The 25,243-nt window shown below is 40.7% G+C and overlaps 1 protein-coding gene across 7 annotated transcripts in view; it reads left to right on the top strand.

Annotated features, from left to right (window-relative positions):
* The window catches only part of ULK2 (unc-51 like autophagy activating kinase 2), a 117,370-nt gene that overhangs the window by 14,399 nt on the left and 77,728 nt on the right, over positions 1-25,243 (top strand). For 4 of the 7 annotated variants that reach the window (XM_039476022.2, XM_074388276.1, XM_039476023.2 and 1 more), the window contains 7 exons: positions 5,457-5,489; positions 5,836-5,872; positions 11,254-11,427; positions 12,769-12,842; positions 14,698-14,799; positions 16,147-16,205; positions 19,540-19,622. In XM_039476022.2, the coding sequence (XP_039331956.1) occupies positions 5,457-5,489; positions 5,836-5,872; positions 11,254-11,427; positions 12,769-12,842; positions 14,698-14,799; positions 16,147-16,205; positions 19,540-19,622 (562 nt within the window). Of the gene's footprint in view, positions 1-5,452; positions 5,490-5,835; positions 8,362-11,180; positions 11,428-12,768; positions 12,843-14,697; positions 14,800-16,146; positions 16,206-19,539; positions 19,623-25,243 lie in introns of those variants that run through there. The other 3 variants (XM_074388278.1, XM_074388280.1, XM_074388279.1) reach the window with 3 other exon arrangements.

Raw genomic sequence — 25,243 nt, 5'->3', positions numbered from 1 at the left:
TGACATATATAAAAAGGAACAAGCGATCCTTGTTATAACGTGAATCTCAAACACTGTTTTGAGAAAAAGAAGCCTGGCATATACTGCTACAGTATTATTCTGTTTTTGTGAATTTTGGGAGGAGTCAGAAGTAAGCTAGGGTGATAGAAATCAGAACAGAGGTTGCCCCTTGGTCTCAGGGACTGATGGCAAAGGGGCATAAGAGAACTTTTTGGGGTGATGGAATTGTTACATATTTTGATTGGCATGGTGGATGCATAGGTGTAAACATTTGTCAACACATTGAACTGTACATTTGTTTTTATTTTTAAATACTTATTTAGAATTGGGTCTTACTCTGTTACTCAGGCTGGAGTGAATTTCTTCTGTGGCACCATCATACCTCGTTGCAGCCTCTAACTCCTGGGCTTAGGCGATCTTTCTGCCTTTGCCTCCTGAGTAGCTGTGATTACAGGCCTGAACCACCGTGCTCAGTGTATACTGTTATTAAAAAGAAAAAGTAACATATATATATGTCTGGGTAAGAGAGAATGATGCCATCAGTGGTGACAGAGGCCTGGACAGATTGGTGAGATGTTTAGGAGATAGAATTGGTAGGACTTGGGCACTTGGACTGTAGGAGGTAAACAAGAGGGAATCAGAGTTGCTAGCTCTTTGTCATGTTTTGAGGTATTTTCCCCATTTTGTCTGGTATTTTGAGGGGGTGTCTTACTTTAACCTCTTTTTTTTTTTTTTTGAGACAGAGTTTCACTCTTGTTACCCATACTGGAGTGCAATAGCACAATCTCGGGCCACTGTAACCACCTCTCGGGTTCAAGCAATTCTCCTGCCTCAGCCTCCTGAGTAGCTGGGATTACAGGAATGTGCCAACAGACCCGACTAATTTTGTATTTTTAGATACACCACACCCAGCTAATTTTGTATTTTTAGAAAGGAGATTTCTTCATGTTGGTCAGGCTGGTCTTGACTCCCGACCTCAGGTGATATGCCCACCTTGGCCTCCTAAAGTGCTGGGGTTGCAGGTGTGAGTCACTGTGTCTGGCCGCCTCTTTTTTTTTTTAAGACAGTGTTTCACCATGTTGGTCAGGCTGGTCTTGAACTCTGGACCTTAGGTGATCCACCCACCTTGGCCCCCAAAGTGCTTGGATCACAGGCGTGAGCCACTACGCCCATCCACCTCTTTTTAATATATAAGTTTCTACATGGCAGAACTTATCCAACCTGTTCTTTAATGACCTCTAAGTTTCATATTTTAGAAGAATTTTTTAACCCTGAGCTTATGAAAATAATCTCCCACGTTTTCATCTAGTAAATAGGGTTTTGATTTTTCTTTTTTTTTTTTTTTTTTTTTTTTTTTTTTTGAGACGGAGTTTCGCCCTTGTTACCCAGGCTGGAGTGCAATGGTGCGATCTCGGCTCACCGCAACCTCCGCCTCCTGGGCTCAGGCAATTCTCCTGCCTCAGCCTCCTGAGTAGCTGGGATTACAGGCACGTGCCACCATGCCCAGCTAATTTTTTGCACTTTTAGTAGAGACGGGGTTTCACCATGTTGACCAGGATGGTCTCGATCTCTCGACCTCGTGATCCACCCGCCTCGGCCTCCCAAAGTGCTGGGATTACAGGCTTGAGCCACCGCTCCCGGCTTGATTTTTCATATTTATATTTTTGATCTCTGGAATTCAGTTATATACAAAGGATAATATAGGGACTTAACTTATTTTCCAGAAAGGCCAACCAATTATCCCAGATACCTACCTGTTTTTGAGGATAACTACAGAAGAAGGTGTCTTTGGTAAGACTGTTAAAAAGAGTTAGGACTCGGGCCGGGCGCGGTGGCTCACGCCTGTAATCCCAGCACTTTGGGAGGCCGAGGCGGGTGGATCACGAGGTCAAGAGATCGAGACCATCCTGGTCAACATGGTGAAACCCCGACTCTACTAAAAATACAAAAAATTAGCTGGGCGTGGTGGTGCGTGCCTGTAATCCCAGCTACTCAAGAGGCTGAGGCAGGAGAATTGCCTGAACCCAGGAGGCAGAGGTTGTGGTGAGCCGAGATCGTGCCATTGCACTCCAGCCTGGGTAACAAGAGTGAAACTCTGTCTCAAAAAAAAAAAAAAAAGAGTTAGGACTCAGGGAATTTGAAGAATTATCGCAAATCAGGGTCAGATTAGCTGAGTATCAATTTATAAATTTGTATATAAATCAGTGTTATGTATTCTGAATATTTTTACAACCTTTGGTGTAATTAGTATTACTGAGATACATGTTGAAGGAAAGTTTTTCCATAAACCTATGTTGGGTTTGTGTTAGGTCCGGAAGCTAGAATTGGCTTTTATATATTGTATTTTGCATCTTTAAGTTTTGTAGAACTTAAAGGTCTGCTATGGTGTCAGTGTTCACGTCCCTCCAAAATTCCTGTGTTGAAATCCTATCCCTCAAGGTGATGCCATGAGGAGGTGGGGCCTCAGTTAGATCCTGAGGGTAGAGCCTTCATGAATGAGATATTAGTGCCTGTATAAGAGACCCCAGAGGGAGCTCCCTTGCTCCTTCCACTATGTGTGCTTATTGTGAGAAGACAGCTGTCTGAACCAGAAGTGGGTCTTCACCAGACACCAAATTTGCCTGTGCCTTGATGGACTTCCCAGCCTCCAGAATTGTGAGAAATAATTTCTGTTTTCAACCACTCCCTAGTCTATGCTAGTTTGTTATGAAAATTTAGCAGCCTAAATAGACTAAGAAATGATATGAGAGGAAGAGCCATGGATGTGAATAGGAAATGGGCTTAGAGTACTGTTTTTATTAGCAAACTCAACTTAATTTAGGATTTTGAACAAACTACTTTTTCCATGTTAACACCACCCTCTCACCAAAGTGTGGATGATAATTCCAATCCTAGTCACTCATGCCGTGAGGCAGTCTAATTCCAGGTAACCCCAAGGGATATAAACCCAAGGATTGTAGGAATGATGTTTTCTTCCTCTTTTTCTGTGAGATAAACCATAGAAGTTTCCTGAGGGGTAGAGAATGAATTAAGAAATACAGCAGCTGGGTGCGGTGGCTCAAGCCTGTAATCCCAGCACTTTGGGAGGCCGAGGCGAGTGGATCACGGGGCCAAGAGATCGAGACCATCCCTGTCAACATGGTGAAACCCCCCCGTCTCTACTAAAAATACAAAAAATTAGCTGGGCATAGTGGCGCGTGCCTGTAATCCCAGCTACTCAGGAGGCTGAGGCAGGAGAATTGCCTGAACCCAGGAGGTGGAGGTTGCAGTGAGCCGAGATCGCGCCATTGCACTCCAGCCTGGGTAACAAGAGCGAAACTCCGTCTCAAAAAAAAAAAAAAAAAAAAAAGAAATATAGCAGAGAGATGTGAAGATTTGGGTTTTAGAAACCGGAAATTAGGCCAAGCACAATGGCTAATGCCTTCCGGGTGCACTTTGGGAGGCCAAGGTGGGCAGGTTGCTTGAGTCCAGGAGTTCAAGACCAGCCTGGGCAACATGGCAAAACCCTGTCTCTAGAAAAAATATTAAATATAATATTAAAAAGTATTAAATTAAAAATAATAAAAATTAGCCGGGCTTGGTGGTGTGCACCGGTGGTCCTAGCTACTTGGGGGGGCTGAGGCAGGAGACTTGTTTGAACCCTGGAGGCGGAGGTTGCAGTGAGCCAACATCACATCACTGCATTTGAACCTGGGCGACGGAGAGGGACCCTGTCTCAAGAAGAAAAAATAAAATAAAAATTTTAAAAGTATCACTTTAAAATAAAAGAGAAACCAGAAATTTTTCTTTTGAATTGTCTGGCTTATTATTTACTTCTTTTCTATTGCTTTGTATCATGCTGCTTTTTTTTCTGCTTCTGCTTCTAGGCATCTGAATTCTACTGGAGAGAACCACCTACTCATGCTATTTGACTTTTAAAAAGAATTTATTGTTTTGGGCTGGGCGCGGTAGGTCGCGCCTATAATCCAGCACTTTGGGAGGCCGAGGCGGGTGGATCAGGAGGTCAAGAGATCGAGACCATTCTGGTCAACATCCCGTCTCTAGTGAAAATACAAAACATTAGCTGGGCATGGTGGCACGTGCCTGTAATCCCAGCTACTCAGGAGGCTGAGGCAGGAGAATTGCCTGAACCCAGGAGGCGGAGGTTGTGGTGAGCCGAGATCGCACCATTGCACTCCAGCCTGGGTAACAAGAGGAAACTCCATCTCAAAAAATAAATAAATAAATAAATAAATAAATAAATAAAATTTATTGTTTTTTTAAATTACAAAAGTAAATGACCATTAATGTAAAAACATTTCAGATAGTCTAGCAGTATATGAAGTAAAAAAGAGATGCCCTCTTCTTATGCCTCTGTATTTCCTTTTTTCAGAAGAAAATACTGTTATGTATCCTATAAGACTTTTTAATTTTTATTATTTATTTATTTTGTGACAGGGTCTCATTCTGTTGCTCAGGCTGGAGTGCGGTGGTGCAATCTCAGCTCACTGCAACTTCTGCCTCCCACCTCAAGCAATTCTCATGCCTCAGCCTCAGCAGTAGCTGGAAGTATAGGCACACACCACCATGCCTGGCTAATTTTTTTGTGTTTTTAGTAGAGATGGGCTTTCACTATGTTATCCAGACTGGTCTTGAACTCCTGACCTCAGGTGATCTGCCCACCTCAGCCTCCCAAAGTGTTAGGATTACAGGTGTGAGCCACTGCACCCAGGCCAAAAGTTATGTTTTGAATCACATTTGCACACTGGCTCAAGTTAAGCCGTAGGGAAGCCCAATCTAAAATTTAGTTATCATTATAAAAATTGCCATTGAAGAGTCAGCTAATCAAACTTTGACTTACTTATCAGCAGAGACTTTTTAAGAGCCCTCAATTCATTTCCTTAACATTTTAGAACATGTGTTGGTAATGTGATAAAACATTTCCCTTTGCCAACAATTCCTGATAATGCAATTGCCCCAGATAAACATAAAAAACAGAAAAATAGAAAACCAAGCATCCTGAGTCATGTATTCCAGAAATCAGATTGTGCATTTAGTGTTGCTAGGGAGGATTATGACATTTTGCTGCTCCAAATCATAAACTTTTCAAAGTGGAAGTGTTTCCCCAAGGAGCAAAGAATCCTTCCTTTTTCCCCATTGTAAATTTACCATGCTTGTTGTCTTAGATCTGTTGTTTTAGGTCAATCATAACCAAAAGATGAATTTTTCTCTAGTTATTTCTGTAAACAAAATTTTACTTCTTGATAACTACATTATTGTGTTACTAAAACTTGATCTGGCTTTCTAGAGGAGATACATTACTGTGTTGGAAATTTTTATTTCACTTTCTAATAGATTTTGTGATTTCATTTTACCAGTTTTAATAATGAACAAGTATGGTGTTTTTAACTATCATTATCTTTAAATTTTATGTTTAATTTTTTCTCTAAATTATATTTAATATGTTTACTTTTCAGGAATTACCCAACTCTGTCTTTTTGGTGATGGAGGTAGGTAGTATGCAAATTTCTGTTGAATTTATTTCGAACATCTTTTTTTTTTTTTGTTTTTTTTAGATTCTAGCATGAATCTGCATATTTATAATCCCTTTTGATTAATATGTACTTTAGAATTGGCAGATAAATTATTTTAATTTTTGTATGAAGTTGATTCAGTGATCTCAGTTCTACTCAAGGAATATAAAATTAAAAAAATTTTGAGTCTGTAATGTTTTTAGACTAGATTTACATTACATTATATACAAAGGTTTTTTTTTTTTGAATCACAATTGACAATGGGTTGAATTAATCTTGAATCACTATCCTTATTTTCATTACTTTCTCTTTTCTATGTCAGTATTGCAATGGTGGAGACCTCGCAGATTATTTGCAAGGTAACTTTGTCTATGTGTCAGTTTTCAACAGAGATAGTGCTGCAATCTGTAATCCTGAGAGGTACTTCTGAATTACACTACCCATTTTCTGCTCTTGTATAGAAACATTCAATAAATATTTGTGTTTGACTTGTGGTGACTTTGTAGCCCAGTTGGTGTTGGTTGTAGTTTTGTTCCTAAGCTTTACTTTTATATCATTGTTTACCTTTTTGTTACCTCTGACAGTGTTTGAGATGTGGTCCTATCCCCAGATGAGAAGAAACCAGATAGAATTCCTCTCCTTCAAAAAGCTTGACTGAGTTTTAGTCCTTTTCATTTCTTTCAAAATAAAAAAATTATAGTGAAAAATATATCCAAGAATATATTTTTGTGAACATTTCTTGTAATTAAAAAAAGGCAACAAAAAACATTATAAGGCATTACAGTATTCTGTGGTACAGAAGTACAGATTTTAGTGTTAGATGGTGCTTGAAATTCTGAACCCAAAATACATACATGTAGTATATTCAGATCAAATTATGTCCCTCCAGAATATTTTCTTTTAATGATACTAATGAAGCCAACACCTACTTGTTCACCCCTTAAAAGATGCAGGGGGAATACTCAGAAAGACAGCAAAAGGTTAACACATTCAACCTATAAGTAGATTATGGCAGTTGATGGTGAAAACACTAAGACCTCAATTGATGCATACACAAAGAGTGGACAGTTTACAAAAGATAACATGTTAATGTTCAATTTGGTGTGATTCAGAAATATTTGAAATATAAAATACTGCTAACATTCAAAAGCTGTGTAGAGAAAAATGTAAAAAATAGTGCTATCGAACCTCCCACCACTGCTTACAAGGGAATTATAGGCTGGGCGTGGTGGCTCATGCCTGTAACTTCAGCACTTTGGGAGGCTAAGGTGGGCAGATCACTTGAGGTCAGGAGTTCGAGACCAGCCTGTTCAACATGGTGAAACCCTGTCTCTACTGAAAATATGAAAAGTAGCCAGGCATGGTGGTGCATGCCTGTAATCCTAGCTACTTGGGAGGCTGAGGTAGGAGAATTGCTTGGACCTGGGTGGTGAGGTTGCAGTGAGCGAAGATCATGCCATTTCATTAGCCTAGCCTAGGCGATAGAGCAAGACTCTGTCTCAAAAAATAAAAAAAGAGAGAAAAAAAGAAATTATAAATAAAGTTGAAGCTCCCTGTAAGCCGTTCTGCAGTCCCATTCCTGTGCTCTTCCTAGAAGCAGCCATTGTCCTGAATTGGTAGTTAGAAGAAAAAAAAGTGGCAATTTAATAAAAAAAATTTTTGGCCAAGCAAGATGGCTCATGCCTGTGATCCCAGCACTTTGGGAGGCTGAGGCAGGCAGATCGCAAGGTCAGGAGTATGAGACCAGCCTGGACAACATGGTGAAACTCCATGTCTACTAAAAATACAAAAAATTAGCTGGATGTGGTGGCGAGTGCCTGTAATCCCAGCTACTCAGGAGGCTGAGGCAGGAGAATTGCTTGAATCTGGGAGGCGGAGGTTGCAGTGAGCTGAGACCACACCACTGCACTCCAGCCTGGGCAACAGAGCGAGACTCTGTCAAAAAGAAAAAAAACTTCAAATTGTTGATTATTGGTAAAACACAGTGTGACAGGCACTTTCATTCACGGCTGGTGGAAAGGAGTCAAAAGCTGGAAAGCACCATGCTCTGCCTTTCTTGACGTCCTTAGTGTTCCTTGTGAAGCACCTTTCTACATGGGGTCAGACTGAGTGACAGCAGCTTACAGCCCTCTTTAGAATATCAGTTTTTTCTTTTCTGGAGAGCATGTTGTTAAAAAAAAAAAAAAAAGTTAATCGGTCTCATTGGTTAACAGAACTATTATTCACCCATAGAAGCACTATTGCGACAGTTTTGTTGAACTCTGTGTTTGATATTCTACAGCAGTATTGTTAGGAGGCTTGAATGGTTAAGAGCTTGAATGTTGGAGTCAGCCAGGCAAGCATGGTTCTAGCGCCAATGTTTACTTATACTGCTGTATGGTTTTGGTTTTTAAACCTCTCCCTGCTCTTTCTCTGCCACAGTCCTTAAAGGAATCCCTTGTAGTTTGAAAGCACTTTAAAGACATGTGAAAGAAATTCTAATCCTTAAAGGAATGATTGAAAGCTGTACTGCGCAATATAGTAGCCACTGACCACATTCATCTCTTGAAATGTGGCTACTCAGAATCAAGATGTGCTGTAAGTGTAAAATACTCAATGGATTTTGAATACTTCGTCAGAAGGAAAGAGTAATTAAATCTTCCTAATTTTAAAATATTTATTACAAGTTGAAATGGTAGTATTTTGGATATATTGGGTTAAATATATGTTTCTTTTCACCTTTTTTTTTTTGAAATGGAGTCCCACTCTGTCACCCAGGCTGGAGATGCGATCTTGGCTCACTGCAACCTCCACCTCATGGGTTGGAGCATTTCTCCTGTCTCAGCCTCCTGAGTAACTGGGACTACAGGTGTGTGCCACCATGCCCAGCTAATTTTTGTATTTTTAGTAGAGACAGTGTTTCACCATGCTGCCCAAGCTGGTCTCAAACTCCTGACCTCGTGATTTGTCCACCTCAGCCTCCCAAAGTGCTGGCATTACAGGCATGAACCACCATGCCCGGCCAAGATGATATTATGAAAGTTTTCTCTTTTTCTATGTTTCAGTGTATTTTGATTTTTATTTTTTTTTTCAGGGAAAATCAGGAAAAGAATTCCCAAAAATGGAAAAAAGGGAAGATAGGTTAAGAACAGGTTAAGGGGCTGGGCGCGGTGGCTCATGCTTGTAATCTCAGCACTTTGGGATGCTGAGGTGGGCAGATCACCTGAGGTCAGGAGTTCAAGACCAGCCTGGCCAACATGGTGAAACCCCATCTTTTAAGAAAAAAAAGAAAAAGAAAGAACAGGTTAAGAACAGCCCACACAGAAAAAAAGTACCCGATGATTAAAAAAAATTTTTTAAATTTAATTTTTTTTTTGAGATGGATTCTTATCTGTAGTTCAAGCTGGAGTGCAGTGGTGCAGTCTCAGCTCACCGCGACCTCTGCCTCCTGGCCTCAAGCAATTCTCGTGCCTCAGCCTCCTCAGTAGCTGGACTACAGGTGTGTGCCACCACACCTGGCTAATTTTGTATTTTAGTAGAGGTGAGGTTTCACCATGTTACCCAGGGTGGTCTCGGACTCCTGAGCTTAGGTGATCGGCCCACCTTAGCCTCTAAAAGTGCAGGTCTCAAACTCCTGGGCTCAAGCTGTCCTCCTGCCTCTGCCTCCCTAAAAGCTGGGAATACAAGCATGAGCCACAGCACTTGGCATATTTGGTAATCTTTAAACCATAAAGATTTGTTTTATTTGAAGATGTTAAGGACATGTATTACTTGACAGGTCATTAACATGATTTTAAAACCGTAATATTGCACTTGTTCCATGTATTAATGTTATTTGTCTTATTTGCAAATGGAATATGTTATGTAGAACATATTCTAAGGATTACGTGAATAGACATGCATTCACAAATAATTTAAATAGGTTCATGTATATTAAATCCTTAGTGTAGGTAAGGAATTACACTTATGACTTTTAGTCTCATTATAATAAACTTATTTGCATACTTAACTCATTGAAATATTTATTATGTGCGAACGTTTTTCTAAAGTTTTCATATTTTTTAAATGTTTTAATATAAATTATTTTTTGGCTAATCTGTATATTCTCAGTATATGTGCTGCTGAAATGAGCACAAGTTTTCATTATTTATTTATTTTTAGTCTCACTCTGACACCAGGCTGGAGTGCAGTGGCACCATCTCAGCTCACTGCAACCTTTGCCTTTTAGGTTCAAGTGATTCTCCTCCCTCAGCCTCTTGAGTAGCTGGGATTACACACACCAGCTAATTTTTTTGGTATTTTTATTAGATAATGGGGTTTCACCATGTTGGTCAGGCTGGTCTTGAACTACTGACCTGTGATCTGCCCTCCCTCAGCCTCCCAAAGTGCTGGGATTACAGGCCTGAGCCACTGTGCCCAGCTGCAAGTTTTCATTATTAAATGAGTTTTATTTAATCATCATGTCAACCTCATGTAGTTAGTCTCATCAAGTTTTATATATGGCACAGAGGGATTGTCTTATTTATTTATTTATTTATTTTTGAGATGGAGTCTTGCTCTGTCACCAGGCTGGAGTGCAATGGTGCTATCTTGGCTCACTGCAACCTCTATCCTCTGTCTCCCAAAAATCAAGTGATTCTCCTGCCTCAGGCCTCCCGAGTAGCTGGGACTACAGGCATGTGCTACCACGCCCAGCTAATTTTTGTGGGTTGTTTTTTTTTTTTTTTTTTTTTTTGAGATGGAGTTTCACTCTTGTTACCCAGGCTCGAGTGCAATGGCACGATCTCGGCTCACCGCAACCTCCGCCTCTCGAGTTCAGGCAATTCTTCTGCCTCAGCCTCCTGAGTAGCTGGGATTATAGGCAGGCGCCACCATGCCCAGCTAATTTTTTGTATTTTTGGTAGAGACGGGGTTTCACCATGTTGACCGGGATGGTCTCGATCTCTTGACCTCGTGATCCACCTGCCTTGGCCTACCAAAGTGCTGGAATTACAGGCTTGAGCCACCGCGCCCGGCCAATTTTTGTGTTTTTAGTAGAGACGGGGAGTTGGCCATGTTGGCCAGGATGGTCTCGATCACTTGATCTCGTGATCCACCCACCTTGGCCTTTCAAAGTGCTGGGATTACAGGCATGAGCCACTGTGCCCAGCTCATATCACCTCTTTATAGTGGTGAAATAGGTTAAAACATTTATTCTTGGAGTATCTTTAGTTATGAAAGATACTATGGTGGGACAGGTATGTGTGAGAAAAGGACAGAAAAGATGCAGGAACATAGATGCCTCACCGCTACAGGTAGGAGTAGTATCCAGGTCCCTCTGGTCAAGAATTTTGCTTGTTTTTCATTTGTGCTCACATAATGGTTAGAATTAAATATGGACACTTATTCCAGATATTTGACTAATATTAAGGGGAACTTAGTTTTTGGCTGGTAAAGGGGATTCATGTTTATTGAGTACCTATGATGTTCAGAGTCACGTGGTAAAAACAGCAGTAAAAACAGGAAGGGAAAAGCAAAAGACACAGGTGAAACAAAAGATGAAAGTGTCAGTCAGTTCTGTTTACAACAGATTGATTTCAAGTCTTGAGAAATCTGGTATTCCTTCATAGACTTCAATTATTAGAGTTAAAAATGAATAAATGTGAATAAAGATTCCTTATTCCCTTCATGTTTTCCTTCACAACCCAGTGACGTTGGTGGAATATGCAGATGGAATTTGATTTTGTGTGCTTACATATTTACGTGACTCCTTTTGTACCAGTGAAAGGAACTCTCAGCGAAGACACTATCAGAGTGTTTCTGCATCAGATTGCAGCTGCCATGAGAATCCTGCACAGCAAAGGAATCATCCACAGAGATCTCAAACCACAGAACATCTTGCTATCCTATGCCAATCGCAGAAAGTCAAGTGTCAGTGCTATTCGCATCAAAATAGGTAATTGGCCATGTATTGTGTTGTGGAAAGAACATTTTTGAAACTATTTTTAGACAACTTTAGCTTTGTTGAATGATGGATTTTTTTTTTTTTCTTTTATTGGGAGTTTTGCTCTTGTTGCCCAGGCTGGAGTGTAGTGGCGTGATCTCAGCTTGCTGCAACCTAGGCCTCCTGAGTTCAAGTGATTCTTCTTCAGCCTTCTGAGTATCTGGGACTACAGGCATGCACCACCATGCCCAGCTAAATTTTGTGTTTTAGTAGAGAAAGGGTTTCACTATGTTGGCCGGGCAGGTCTTGAACTCCTGACCTCAGGCGGTCTGCCCGCTTCAGCCTCCCAAAGTGCTGAGATTACAGGTGTGAGCCACCAAGCCCAGCCAAATGATGAATTTTATTGATGCAGTTTAATATTTTTATTGAGGTTGTGGAGGTTGCTTAGATAGGTGAATCCTTAACTTTATTGACAGTGTCTGCTAAATCTCAGGCGGTGCTGACAGGCCCACATTGAGAACTCCAACTATGAATACCTGCTTCTCTTGAGTGGGAAATTGATGTGGTGTGGTTACTTACTGGCAGCAAATTAACCCTGATTCTTTACAGTTCCTAGGCTTTTGACATAGGGATCTCAGAGACCATCTAGTTTAGCCCTTGGCAGTTTTTTCTTTTTTAGCAGTATCTCAAAAGGATTTGAAACAATAAAGAAAAACATAATTGGCTGGGCACAGTGGCTCACGTCTGTAATCCCAGCACTTTGGGAGGCTGAGGTGGGCAGATCATGGGGTCAGGAGTTCAAGACCAGGCCAATATGGTGACCACTGTCTACTGAAAATACAAAAACTAGCCAGGTGTGGTGGCGCATGCCTCTTGTCCCAGCTACTTGGGAGGCTGAGGCAGAAGAATTGCTTGAACCTAGGAGTCAGAGGTTGCAGTGAGCTGAGATTGCACTACTGCACTCCAGCCTGGGCAACAGAGTGAGACTCCGCCTCAAAAAAGAAAAAAAAGAAAAGAAAAACATAATTGTTCACATTCTACATCTGGTATTGATATTTAATGACAGCTTTATTAATGAACTTATTAATAATACTAGTTATAATTTTTCACTTGCAAAGTTTGGTGCACCTTGGTTACAAATCTGGCAGAGCAATGACTTGTACAGTTGACGATTACTACTGTTTTTAGCTTGTTAAAATCAAGGTAGCTACTTTTTTCTTTGGTGGACAGTCTTATTCAATAAGCTGTTTATTTTTCACAGTCCTTTGTGCCTTCTTGTGTCTTGAAGAATCATATATGTTAGGTATGAACAAAGATATCATTTGCTTTTCTACTTTTTATTTTGTGAAATAGCGGATTTTGGTTTTGCTCGTTACCTACATAGTAATATGATGGCTGCAACACTGTGTGGATCCCCCATGTACATGGTGAGTGAGTGTTTGCATCCTTGTGTGTTTAAAGTGTGGCTACATAAGCATTGGAATTTAAATATAATGCTTGATTAGATATGATTTTACATATAGTCCAAGTTGTTATTCCTAATGTTGATTATATTCCTGATGATGCTGTAATACAGACATCTTTTGCTTTAGCATAGTGGACTGTAAAAGTAAGTCATTTTTACCCATTTGTTTTTATTTTTTAAAAAAGATTAGTTATGGCACAAATACATTAATTTGAAAATAAAAATTCATCAAGAATAGTCATGCTGTACATAATGTATAATACTAGGAATGCTTAACAAACACCTTCTGGGAGCAGTTCTTCAGCTGTAAGGTGCTCATCTTTTGCATGTTAACTCTTTTGACAGGATCCCTATATTATAGATGTTTTTTCCATCAGCCTTACACTCAAAGCTGAAAAATCTCAGCTTTCCCCTTTTTCCTTTCATACAGATATCATTATATATTATAGGGTTAGGCTATGGAACTTATTAACTAATGTGCAGTATTTAGTCTGGAAATACCTTAATTCTAAAGAGAATTAAGGTGAAATAAATGTCCCTATTTTAGTTCTAAGTTTAAAATGGGTTTATATTAAATTAGAAATTTCTCTAAACTAAAATCAACTTTGAACTAGTAATCACATTTCAAAAAAATTTATCAGCTTTACTTTTTTGATCCTAATTTTACTGCTTATATATAATAATTTTATAATTTTATGTAAATTTTAAAATTACTTTGTACTTTTTTTTCTTTTTCTTTTTCTTTTTTTCAGAAAATGATTCAGTTCCAATGCAAGATACTTTGTACTTCTTGAGTGCAAAATTAGTTTAGCCATGAGGTTAGAGTGCTTTGGCTGATTATTAAAAGAAATTGACTTAATAAGAAATTTACTAGGGAAAATAAATAAAAATGTTATGCCGAGCTGGGTATAGTGATGCATGCCTTTAAACTCAGCTACTCGGGAGGCTGAGGCAGGAGGACTGCTGGAGCCCAGGAATTCATGGCCAGCTGTGGACGTAGGAAGACCCCATTTCCAAAGGAAATTAAAATTGAAAAGAAATGTTACATCTGGGAAATAAAACTTACTATCTTTAAGTATATTTTTCATTTCTATTTGATAGTGCTGATTAATGATATATTTAAAAAGCAGAATTTGATGAGAGATGGGAAAATACCTGTAACAAAGCAGCAGATAAATGGTTTGCTTTTAGGACAATTTTTATTACTGTGTGAGGTTTTACATCGTAGTTTTCGTATTACTATGAAAGTATTCAGATTACAAAAAACATAGGGAATAATATAGCAAACACCCATGTACCCACCATCCATATTTCACAAAGTTAACATTTTGCCATGTTTGTCTTGATCTTGTTTTTTTTTTTTTTTTTCCTGACCTGGTGTCTGGGTATCTTGATCTTGTTTTTAAAAGAAATAAAATATTTTAGAAACAGTCCAAGTTCCTTTGCACCTTTTCCTGATTTCATTTCCTCCTCTGCCTCTCTCACACACCTGAGGGAACCTCTGTCCTATAATTGGTGTGTGTTTTTTTTCTTTATTATTATTTCAGTCCTGTCATTGGACTTCATGTGTCCATTATAATCAGTTGAAACATTTGTTTCTGTAACTGCGTCTTTTCATGCAGCATTGTTTTTGAGATTTACTAGTAAATCTCAATATATAATTATATAGTTCTAAGTTATTTGATTAGAGGATTATCACAGGGTATTGTTTTATACTGGTAGTTTGTTAGGAGTGTCATTTTAACCAGTTAATTAATATGTGCATATTAATTATGTGAATAATGTACTCCATGCCCTTTAAATTTCTCCGTACCTAGGCTCCTGAAGTTATTATGTCTCAACATTATGATGCTAAGGCTGATTTGTGGAGCATAGGAACAGTCATATACCAGTGCCTAGTTGGAAAACCACCTTTTCAGGTAGCCTGATTTTTTTCTTATGTCCTCAGTTTTGGAATCTTCTCATTTTATAGTTGCCTTTGATTTGTAAAATGAAGAATACTTTGAAAGCAGTGTTTTTGGCTTCTCTGTGACTTACTTTGATTCTGTTATAGGCAAAAACTGCATTAATGACTCCGAACATCTTTTGCTTTTCCCCTTTTATTTGCCTACCTTTTGTAGTTGAGCTGGGCATGAAGCCTGTTGTATGTTTTCCAGGCTAGTAAAAACTAGCTGGGGTCAGGGATAACAGCCTGCTGGGAAATGGGTGTGAATGGTGACACCAGAGCTTCCTGCTTAGGCTGGAATCCACATGAGGGCTGGGGGTGGTCTAGGGAGATCACTGGAAACCATCTCTAGCTGTCTGTTCCTGACACTGCTAGGTGAGAGGGAGGTAATTATATACGCTTTATGGAAATTATTATGGGTCTGTCTTTTCCTCCTCTCCCCCAATTCCTGTCAAAAAGTGACCCTGTAGAGTAAATCACAATGATTTCTTTTGAGTTAATGTTGCCACGTTATAATTTCTTTATTCTTTTTCTTTTTTTAAAAATAAAGACGGGGTTTCACCATGTTAGTCAGCTGTTCTTGAACTCCTGACCTCAGGTGATCCGCCCGCCTTGGCCTCCAAAGTGCTTGGATTACAGCCACCATGCACGGCCGCCATATTATAATTTCTTACGTTACAAAGATCTTTGAATTTGAAAACTGGAGCAAAGTGAAAATATCTGCCCAAGATAATATTAAGAAAATTAGTGACACAGCCAAGTTAAACACTTTTAATTTCTTAGTCTAGTTTGCATATAGAGGAGGCTTTACTAAGTCAGTAGCTGTTATCAGCTACTTGTTGCTGTGGAGACACTGAATAGTAGCAGTATACATAGTTCTTTTCTTTGAATTCCTTTAGGCTCCTAAGGTAAAGTACACCTGAATTTTACACAACAATAATCTACATATTGGGCAGGCCGTGTAACCTTCAGAATAGTGGTCCTTAATCTATTCTAAGGTCTGACCTCAAAAAAGGTACCTCAGAAAAGATACATTATTCTCAAATGTACAGAATTTTCACACAATTTCACAGGTTTTATGAGTTCCTGATGACCAGTTATGTCTCCTTCAGCAATTCATGGCTTTCAAGTTGAGAATTTATGTTCTGTAGCAAGAATATGAGCATCGTCTGTCTTTCCTTTCCTCCCTTGTACTTTCCTCTCAATCCTTTTCTTGAAACTCATACTCCCTCAGTCCCTTAAAAAAATATGAGTGTCAATCATATGATTTGGAAGTTTTGCTCCCATTGTTTAGGAAATTAAACCTTTTTTTTTTTAATAGGCCAATAGTCCTCAAGACTTAAGGATGTTTTATGAGAAAAACAGGAGCTTAATGCCTAGGTATGTGTTTAGATTACACTGGGTTTTACTATTTGTGAACAGAGTGTTGTTTATTTGAACTGTGTGTATTTTTGTGTGTTTTATGTATTCTCATTATTGAATTCTTTTTCAGTTGATAGTAACGTGAAAGCATTTGTTTATAACAAGAAATTACCACACTGCCATGTGTGTACCTATGCAACAATCTTGCATGTTCTTCACATGTACCCCAAAACCTAAAAAATGCAATTAAAAAAAAAAACAAGAAATTAGAAAATTGCTGGCACATTATAGGTGTCTGTGTAGTGCTGTACTCTTTTCTTTCTTTTTTAAAATGTAAAGCAAATTTAAAAGAAAAAGGTGGCCAGATGCGGTGGCTTACACCTGTAATCCCAGCACTTTGGGAGGCTGAAGTGGACGGATCACCTGAGGTCGGGAGTTTGAGAACCACCTGACCAACATGGAGAAACCCCATCTCTACCAAAAATACAAAATTAGCTGAGTGTGGTGGTGCATACGTGTAATCCCAGCTACTTGGGAGTCTGAGGCAGGAGAATCACTTGAACCCAGGAGGTGGAAGTTGCAGTGAGCTGAGATTGCACCATTGCACTCCAGCCTGGCCAATAAGAGCGGAATTCCATCTCGGGGAGGGGGGGAGGGGAAGGAAAAAGTACAGAAGTTATATGTGTTTCTTGTGAGGAGTGTTAGGTGGAAAGAATAGACGCACGTAAAGTAGAAAGTGAATTCCCTCCAGCTTTGCTATGTTCTTTATGAGTAACAAGAGTTTGCTGTGTCTCTTTCTACATTGTTTTTGTTGGAGTTCTTTATACATGTTTGAGTGCTTGTTCTCTTTTTTTTCTCTCTTGAACTTGTGTCTTGAGATGAGTGCTTGTTTATGTATGTATTTATATACACGCATAGTTTAAGACAAATGACATCATATTTTTTGAGTTGTTTGCAGCGTATTGTGTTTTACTCTGTAGTATATCACAGATGATATTCCGCAACAGGATGTGGAGAGCCACTGTATGTTTTTTTTTTTTTTTTTTTTTTTTTTTTTGGAGACAGAGTCTTCCTGTGTCTCCCAGGCTAGATTTCTACTCACTGCAGCCCTTGCCTCCCAAGTTTAAGCGATTCTCCTGCCTCAGCCTCCCTAGTAGCTGGGACTACAGGTGCCTGCCACCGTGCCCAGCTAATGTTTGTAGTTTGTTTTTTTTTTTTTTTTTTTTTTTAGTAGAGATGGGGTTTCACCATGTTGGCTGGGCTGGTCTCAAACTCCTCACCTCAAGTACTCCTCCTGCCTCAGTCTCCTAAAGCATTGGGATTACAAGCATGAGCCACCATACCTGACCCACTGTATGCTTTTAAATGCCACAGAGAGTCCCATAGATGTGTTATTTTATTTAATTAGGTCCTTTTTTTCAGTTTTTGGTTACTATAAACAGGCTCTAGTGAACGTGTTTGTGTGTGTGTGTGTGTGTGTGTGTGTGTGTGTGAATACCTTTGTGTATGTGTGCATTTTATTAGGCTGAACTTCTAGAAATGGAATTGTCAGACCAAAAGAGATGCTTTCCAAATAGGCTATCCCAGTGAATACAGCAAGATAGAAGACTGTTCCTTTCCCCTCATTTTTACCAACACGGAATGTTAGAAGATTTGATGCCTTACAAATGCATGAGGACCAGTTAGCTATTAATTTAATTTACATTCTTCTCTTCATTAGTGAGTTTGGCTTGGCTCCTTTGTATTTGTTCAAGATCTTTTTTTTTTTTTTTTTTTTTTTTTTTTTTTTGAGACAGAGTTTCACGCTTTTTTGCCCAGGCTGGAGTGCAGTGGCGAGATCTTGGCTCACAGTGACTCCACCTCCTGGGTTCAAGTGATTCTCCTACCTCAGCCTCCCAAGTAGCTGGGACTACAAGCATATGCCACCACGCCTAGCTACTTTTTGTATTTTTAGTAGAGACGGGGTTTTACCATGTTGGCCAGGATAGTCTTGATCTCTTGATCTTGTAATCTGCCTGCCTCGGCCTCCCAAAGTGTTGGGATTACAGGTGTGAACCACTGTGCCTGGCCACTTTTTTTTTTTTTTTTGAAACAGAGTCTTGTTCTGTCAGCCAGGCTGGAGTGCAGTGGCACGATCTTTGCTCACTGTAACCTCTGCCTCCTGGGTTCAAGCCATTCTCCTGCCTAAGCCTCCCAAGTAGCTGGGATTATAGGCAGACATCACCACCCCTGGCTAATTTTTGTATTTTTAGTAGAGACAGAGTTTCACCATGTTGTCCAGGCTGGTTTTGAACTCCTGACCTCAAGTCGTCTACCCACCTTAACCTCCCAAAGTGCTGGGATTACAGGCGTGAGATGCTGTGCCCAGCCTGTTTAATATTTTTTTTTTTGTAATTCTTATTCTTTGAATTGTGTACTCCTATTACTTAACTCATTTTCCTATTGCTTGTTTTCTTTTTTTTTTTTGTCTTTTGTTTTTTTTGTGGAGAACGGGGTCTCGCTATATTGCCCAGGCAGGTCTCGAACTCCTGGGCTCAAGCTGTCCTCCTGCCTCTGCCTCAGAGCTGGGATTACAGCTCTGAGATTACAGGCATGAGCCACAGCGCCCAGCCAAATATTGTTTGTGTGTGTCTTTTTTTTTTTTTTGAGACTGAGTTTTGCTCTTGTTACCCAGGCTGGAGTGCAATGGTGTGATCTCGGCTCACCGCAACGTCCGCCTCCTGGGTTGAAGCAATTCTCCTGACTCAGCCTCCCGAGTATCTGGGATTACAGGCGTGCACCACCATGCCCAGCTAATTTTTGTATTTTTAGTAGTGATGGGGTTTCACCAGGATGGTCTCGATCTCTTGACCTCGTGATCCACCCGCCTCGGCCTCCCAAAGTACTGGGATTACAGGCGTGAGCCACTGTGCCCGGCCTTATTTCTTGTTCTCATATTGGATATTTCAAAGTTGTATTAGTTCTCACTTGTATTTAAGTGCTGCCCTTTTCCAGACAGAAAGCGAAGTGGCTATTTTGTAATAGCACTATAGCAACTATTAGTGCAAGGTTGAGGTTATGCTAAAACTCAACATTTGGCTTTTGAGATGCTTTATTCCTGCAGATACTTGAACAACAATAAGCATAATACAGGAATCTTCTCAATTTGATGGTGTTTCTCAAAGATAGTTGTTTAGTGCTTTTTTTTTTTTTTTTCTTTAAAAGAGTTTTACATGGTCTTCTTGGTATAAATGTATTGGTATTTGTGAAACCACATATATGTTTTAGTTTCTATGCAGAAGGCAAAAGTTAACATCGTTTATATATATGAACTTACCACTCAGGTGGTTTTTTTTTTTTTTCTTTCCCCCAGTATTCCAAGAGAAACATCACCTTATTTGGCTAATCTCCTTTTGGGTTTGCTTCAGAGAAACCAAAAAGATAGAATGGACTTTGGTAAGAAATAGTTTCAACTTTTACATGTCTTCTAATTTTATTTTTATATGTGCTGAAAGATTTAAAAAATACCATAGAGATTTCAGAAGAAAATTAAAGTCAGTTTCACTTTTCTTTTTGTTTATTTGTATTTGTTTAGTTTAGTTTCATAAATATGTATTGAGTGCTTATTACTATGTCCTAGGTCCAGGAGATAGATTAATAAATAAAATCCCGCCGGGCGCGGTGGCTCACGCCTGTAATCCCAGCACTTTGGGAGGCCGAGGCGGGTGGATCACGAGGTCAAGAGATCAAGACCATCCTGGTCAACATGGTGAAACCCCGTCTCTACTAAAAATACAAAAATTAGCTGGGCATGGTGGCACATGCCTGTAGTCCCAGCTACTAAGGAGGCTGAGGCAGGAGAATTGCCTGAACCCAGGAGGCGGAGGTTGCGGTGAGCCGAGATCGCGCCACTGCACTCCAGCCTGGGTAACAAGAGCAAAACTCCGTCTCAAAAAAAAATAAATAAATAAAAAATAAAATAAAATAAAATAGGCCGGGTGCGGTGGCTCAAGCCTGTAATCCCAGCACTTTGGGAGGCCGAGACGGGTGGATCACAAGGTCAAGAGATCAAGACCATCCTGGTCAACATGGTGAAACCCCGTCTCTACTAAAAATACAAAAAAGTAGCTGCGCATGGTGGCGCGTGCCTGTAATCCGAGCTACTCAGGAGGCTGAGGCAGGAGAATTGCCTGAACCCAGGAGGCTGAGGCAGGAGAATTGCCTGAACCCAGGAGGCGGAGGTTGCGGTGAGCCGAGATCGCGCCATTGCACTCCAGCCTGGGTAACAAGAGCGAAACTCCGTCTCAAAAAAAAAAAATAAAAAAAAAAAAAATAAAAGAATAAAAAAAATAAAATAAAATAAAATCCCTCTTCTCATGTAGCATATTTTTTCGTGGTAGAGAGAGACAGGAAACAAAGTGAAAACCATAATTGCATATTATATTAGCAGTTGCTAAGTATTGTGGGAAAAAAGAATTGGGGGTGGGGGTGGGAAAGAAATTTTAAATAAGGTAGTCAGTGAAGGCCTTAGAAAGTGACATTTGAGGCCGGGCGCAGTGGCTCAAGCTTGTAATCCCAGCACTTTGGGAGGCCGAGGCGGGTGGATCACGAGGTCAAGAGATCAAGACCATCCTGGTCAACATGGTGAAACCCCGTCTCTACTAAAAATACAAAAAATTAGCTGGGCATGGTGGCACGTGCCTGTAGTCCCAGCTACTCAGGAGGCTGAGACAGGAGAATTGCCTGAACCCAGGAGGCGGAGGTTGCGGTGAGCCGAGATTGTGCCATTGCACTCCAGCCTGGGTAACAAGAGCGAAACTCCATCTCAAAAAAAAAAAAAAAAAAAAAAAAGTAAAGAAAGTGACATTTGAACAAAGACTTTACTTGAAATGAGAGTGAGCCATGTGGATATCCATGGGAAGAGCTTTTTAAGCAGAGTGAACAGCTAATACGATTGCTTAGGGCTGGAAGCATGCCTTAGCATTAACTAGAAGGAATAACTTGAAGAATAACTAGTAAGGCCAGTTGAAAACTTGGGCTTTTCCACAAAGTGTGATGGGAGCCATTAGAGAGTTTGAGTAGAGGAAAAGTGATCTGACTAATGTTTTTAAAAAGGATCAAGCTGGCTGCTTCTTGAGCAGAAGCTGGGAGACTAATCAGGAGACTGATGTCATTACCCAGGTGAGAGATGAGTGTATGTAGCGTTGACTGGGGGAATAGCAGTGGCAGTAAGAAGTCTTTCTGGAGGTAGAGGTAGAGGCAACAGCATTCACTGATGGGATTGAATGTGGGGGTGGGAGAGAGAAGACTCAAGGATGACTCCAACGTTTTTGGCTTGAGCAGCTGAAAGGATGTTGTCAGTTACAGTGATGGGAAAGACTGTATAAATAGAGCAGGCTGTGGGAACAAGCTGAGGACTTTGTTTGACATGTTAAATTTAAGATAACCTTTGAATATCTAAGTGTAAATGTCAAAAGTGCACTTAAATTTCAGAGAGGTCTAGACTGGGGACAGATTGGGATGTTATCAGCCTGTGGTTGACATTTGTTTGTTTGTTGGCTTTTTTTTTTTTTGAGATGGAGTTTCTCTCTCGTTACCCAGGCTCGAGTGCAATGGCGTGATCTCGGCTCACCGCAGCCTCCGCCTCCTGGGTTCAGGCAATTCTCCTGCCTCAGCCTCCTGAGTAGCTCGGATTACAGGCACGCGCCACCATGCGCAGCTACTTTTTTGTATTTTTAGTAGAGACGGGGTTTCACCATATTGACCAGGATGGTCTTGATCTCTTGACCTTGTGATCCACCCGCCTCGGCTTCCCAAAGTGCTGGGATTACAGGCGTGAGCCACCACGCCCGGCGGTGATATTTATTAAATAGATTATTTTCTCTTTTTTTCCCTCCTTTATTTGAGAAAAGGCCTCACTCTGTCACTCAGGCTGGATTGGAATGCAGTGGTATGATCATAGCTCACTGCAACCTTGAACTCCTGGGTTCAAGTGATTCTCCTGCCTCAGCTTCCCTAGTAGCTGAGACTACAAGCCTGCACTCAGGTTCTTCCACAGGTGAGAAGTCACCTGTTAATCTTATTAACAACATTTAGTTGGCTAATTTTTTTTTATCCTTTTGTAGAGATAGGGTCTCACAATATTGCCAGGGCTGTTCTCAAACTCCTGGCCTCAAGCACTCTTCCTGCCTCAGCCTCCCAAAGTGATGGGATTACAGTTGTGAGCCACTGTGCCTAGTCAAAATTATTTTCTAGTGTACCATTTAAATACTTTCATTGAGTTTTCTGGCTTTTTTGTACTATTTATTGAGTTTTTTAAAAAAATAATTGCTCTAGGGATTACAGTATGCATCTGAATTTATCACAATTTATATAAATACTAGTTGAATTTCATTAAAACATAGAAGCTTTGTTCTCTTAATATGGCTCCATTCCCTCTTCTCTTTGTGTTGTTACTGTCTCACATATCATGTCTATGTTGTAATCTCAACAGTGCAGTGTTACAACTATTGCTTTATACAGTCTTACCTCTTTTAAAGAAGTCAGGAGAAGAAAAGTGAAAAACATGTATAGAGTCCTTTTGTGTATTTTTCTCTTTTTTTTTTTCTGAGAGAGAGTCTCAGTCTGTCATCCAGGCTGAAGATCAGTGGTACAGACATGCCTGACTGCAGCCTTGACCTCCTGGGCTTAAGTGATCCTCCTGCCTGAAACTTCCACATAGCTGGGACTGCAAGTGCACTTCACCGTGCCCAGCTACCATGCCCAGCTAATTTTAAATTGGTTGTTTTTTTTTGTTGTTTGTTTGTTTGTTTGTTTGTTTGTTTTGAGATGGAGTTTTTTTGTCTCCTACCTAACCTTCCTGCCTAGTTGGGACTATAGGTGGCCACCACCATGCCCAGCTAATATTTTGTATTTTTAGTAGAGTTGGGGTTTCACCATGTTGTCCAGGCTGGTCTAGAACTCCTGTCCTCATGTGATCAATCCACCCACCTTGGCCTCCTAACGTGCTGGGATTACAGACTTGAGCCACTGTGCCTGGCTGGTTTTCTCTACTTTTAAAAATGTGTTGGGCCGGGTGCGGTGGCTCAAGCCTGTAATCCCAGCACTTTGGGAGGCCGAGGCGGGTGGATCACAAGGTCGAGAGATCGAGACCATCCTGGTCAACATGGTGAAACCCCGTCTCTACTAAAAATACAAAAAATTAGCTGGGCACGGTGGTGCGTGCCTGTAATCCCAGCTACTCGGGAGGCTGAGGCAGGAGAATTGCCTGAACCCAGGAGGCGGAGGTTGCGGTGAGCCGAGATCGCGCCATTGCACTCCAGCCTGGGTAACAAGAGCGAAACTCCGTCTCAAAAAAAAAAAAAAAAAAAAAAAAAAATGTGTTGGCCGGGCGCAGTGGCTCAAGCCTGTAATCCCAGCACTTTGGGAAGCCGAGGCGGGTGGATCATGAGGTCGAGAGATCGAGACCATCCTGGTCAACATGGTGAAACCCCGTCTCTACTAAAAATACAAAAAATTAGCTGGGCATGGTGGCGCGTGCCTGTAATCCCAGCTACTCAGGAGGCTGAGACAGGAGAATTGCCTGAACCCAGGAGGCGGAGGTTGTGGTGAGCCGAGATCACGCCATTGCACTCCAGCCTGGGTAACAAGAGCGAAACCCCGTCTCAAAAAAAAAAAAAAAAAAATGTGTTATGATAACTGCTTCAAAGTCTTTGCGAAGTCCAACATTTGGCCCCCTTCACAGACAGTTTCCATTGACTGTTTTGTTCCCCTGTGTATTGACCATGCTTCTTTGTTGCTTTGCATGCCTTGTAGTTTTTTGTTGAAAATCAGATTTTTTTTTGTACAATACAGATAGCAACTTTAGGTTTACACCCTCCGCCTCTTCCAGCTGGGGATTGTTCTATCTGTTTTTTTTTTTTTTTTTTTTTTTTTTTTTTTACAGTGAGACAGAATCTCACTATGTTGCCTAGGCTGGAGTGCAGTGGCACAATCCCAGCTCACTGCAACCTCTGCCTCCTGAGTTTGAACATGTTGACCAGGATACTCTTGATCTCTTGACCTCATGATCCACCCCTCCCAAAGTGCTGGGATTATAGGCGTGAGCCACCACGCCCGGCCTATTTTATCTTTTTTAATGGAGGTGTTTACAGCTAAATATTTCTCTAGTACTGCTTTTGCTACATAAGCTTTAGTATGTTGTGTTTTCATTTTCATTTGTCTCAGGATATTTTCTAATTTCCGTTTATGACTTTGACTCAGTAGTTGCTTAAGAGTTGGTATCGTTGACCAGGCGTGGTGGCTCATGCCTGTAATCCCAGCACTGGGAGGCTGAGGCAGGCGGATCACCTGAGGTCAGGAGTTCAAGACCAGCCTGGTCAACATGGTGAAACCTCATCTCTACTAATAATACAAAAATTAGCTGGGCCTAGTGGCTGGTGCCTGTAATCCCAGCTACTTGGGTGGCTGAGGCAGGAGAATTGCTTGAACCTGGGAGGGGGAGGTTGCAGTAAGCCGAGATCATGACATTGCAGTTCAGCCTGGCAAAAGAGTAAGACTCAAGCTCCAAAAAAAAGAGTTGGTTTTGTTTGGCTCTGTGTCCCCACCCAGATTTCATCTTGAATTGTAATCCCTTTGTGTCCAGGGAGGGGGCGTGGTGGGAGGTGAGTGAACCACGGGGACAGATTTCCTCCGTGCTGTTCTCATGATAGTGAGTTCTCACAAGATCTGATGGTTTGAAAGTGTGGCACATCCTCTCCCTGCTCCTTCCTGCTCTCAAATGGTAAGACATGCTTTCTTCCCCTTTGCCTTCAGCCATTATTGTAAGTTTTTTTGAAACTTCCCCAGCCATGCAGAAGTAAATTAAACTTCTTTTCTTCGTAAACTAGTCAGTCTTAGGTAGTTTTTTTTTGTTTGTTTGTTTTGTTTTGTTTTTTTGTTTTTTTTTGAGACAGAGTCTTGCTCTGTCACCAGGCTGGAGTGCAGTGGCACGATCTTGCATCACTGCAACCTCCACCTCCTGGGTTTAAGTGATTCTCCTGCCTCAGGCTCCTGAGTAGCTATAATTACAGGCACTC

The sequence above is a fragment of the Saimiri boliviensis genome, chromosome 17, assembly GCF_048565385.1.
Source record: "Saimiri boliviensis isolate mSaiBol1 chromosome 17, mSaiBol1.pri, whole genome shotgun sequence".
Lineage (NCBI taxonomy): Eukaryota > Metazoa > Chordata > Mammalia > Primates > Cebidae > Saimiri > Saimiri boliviensis.
The sequence above is the reverse complement of the archived record's forward strand: the minus strand, read 5'-3'. Positions and strand labels throughout refer to the sequence as shown.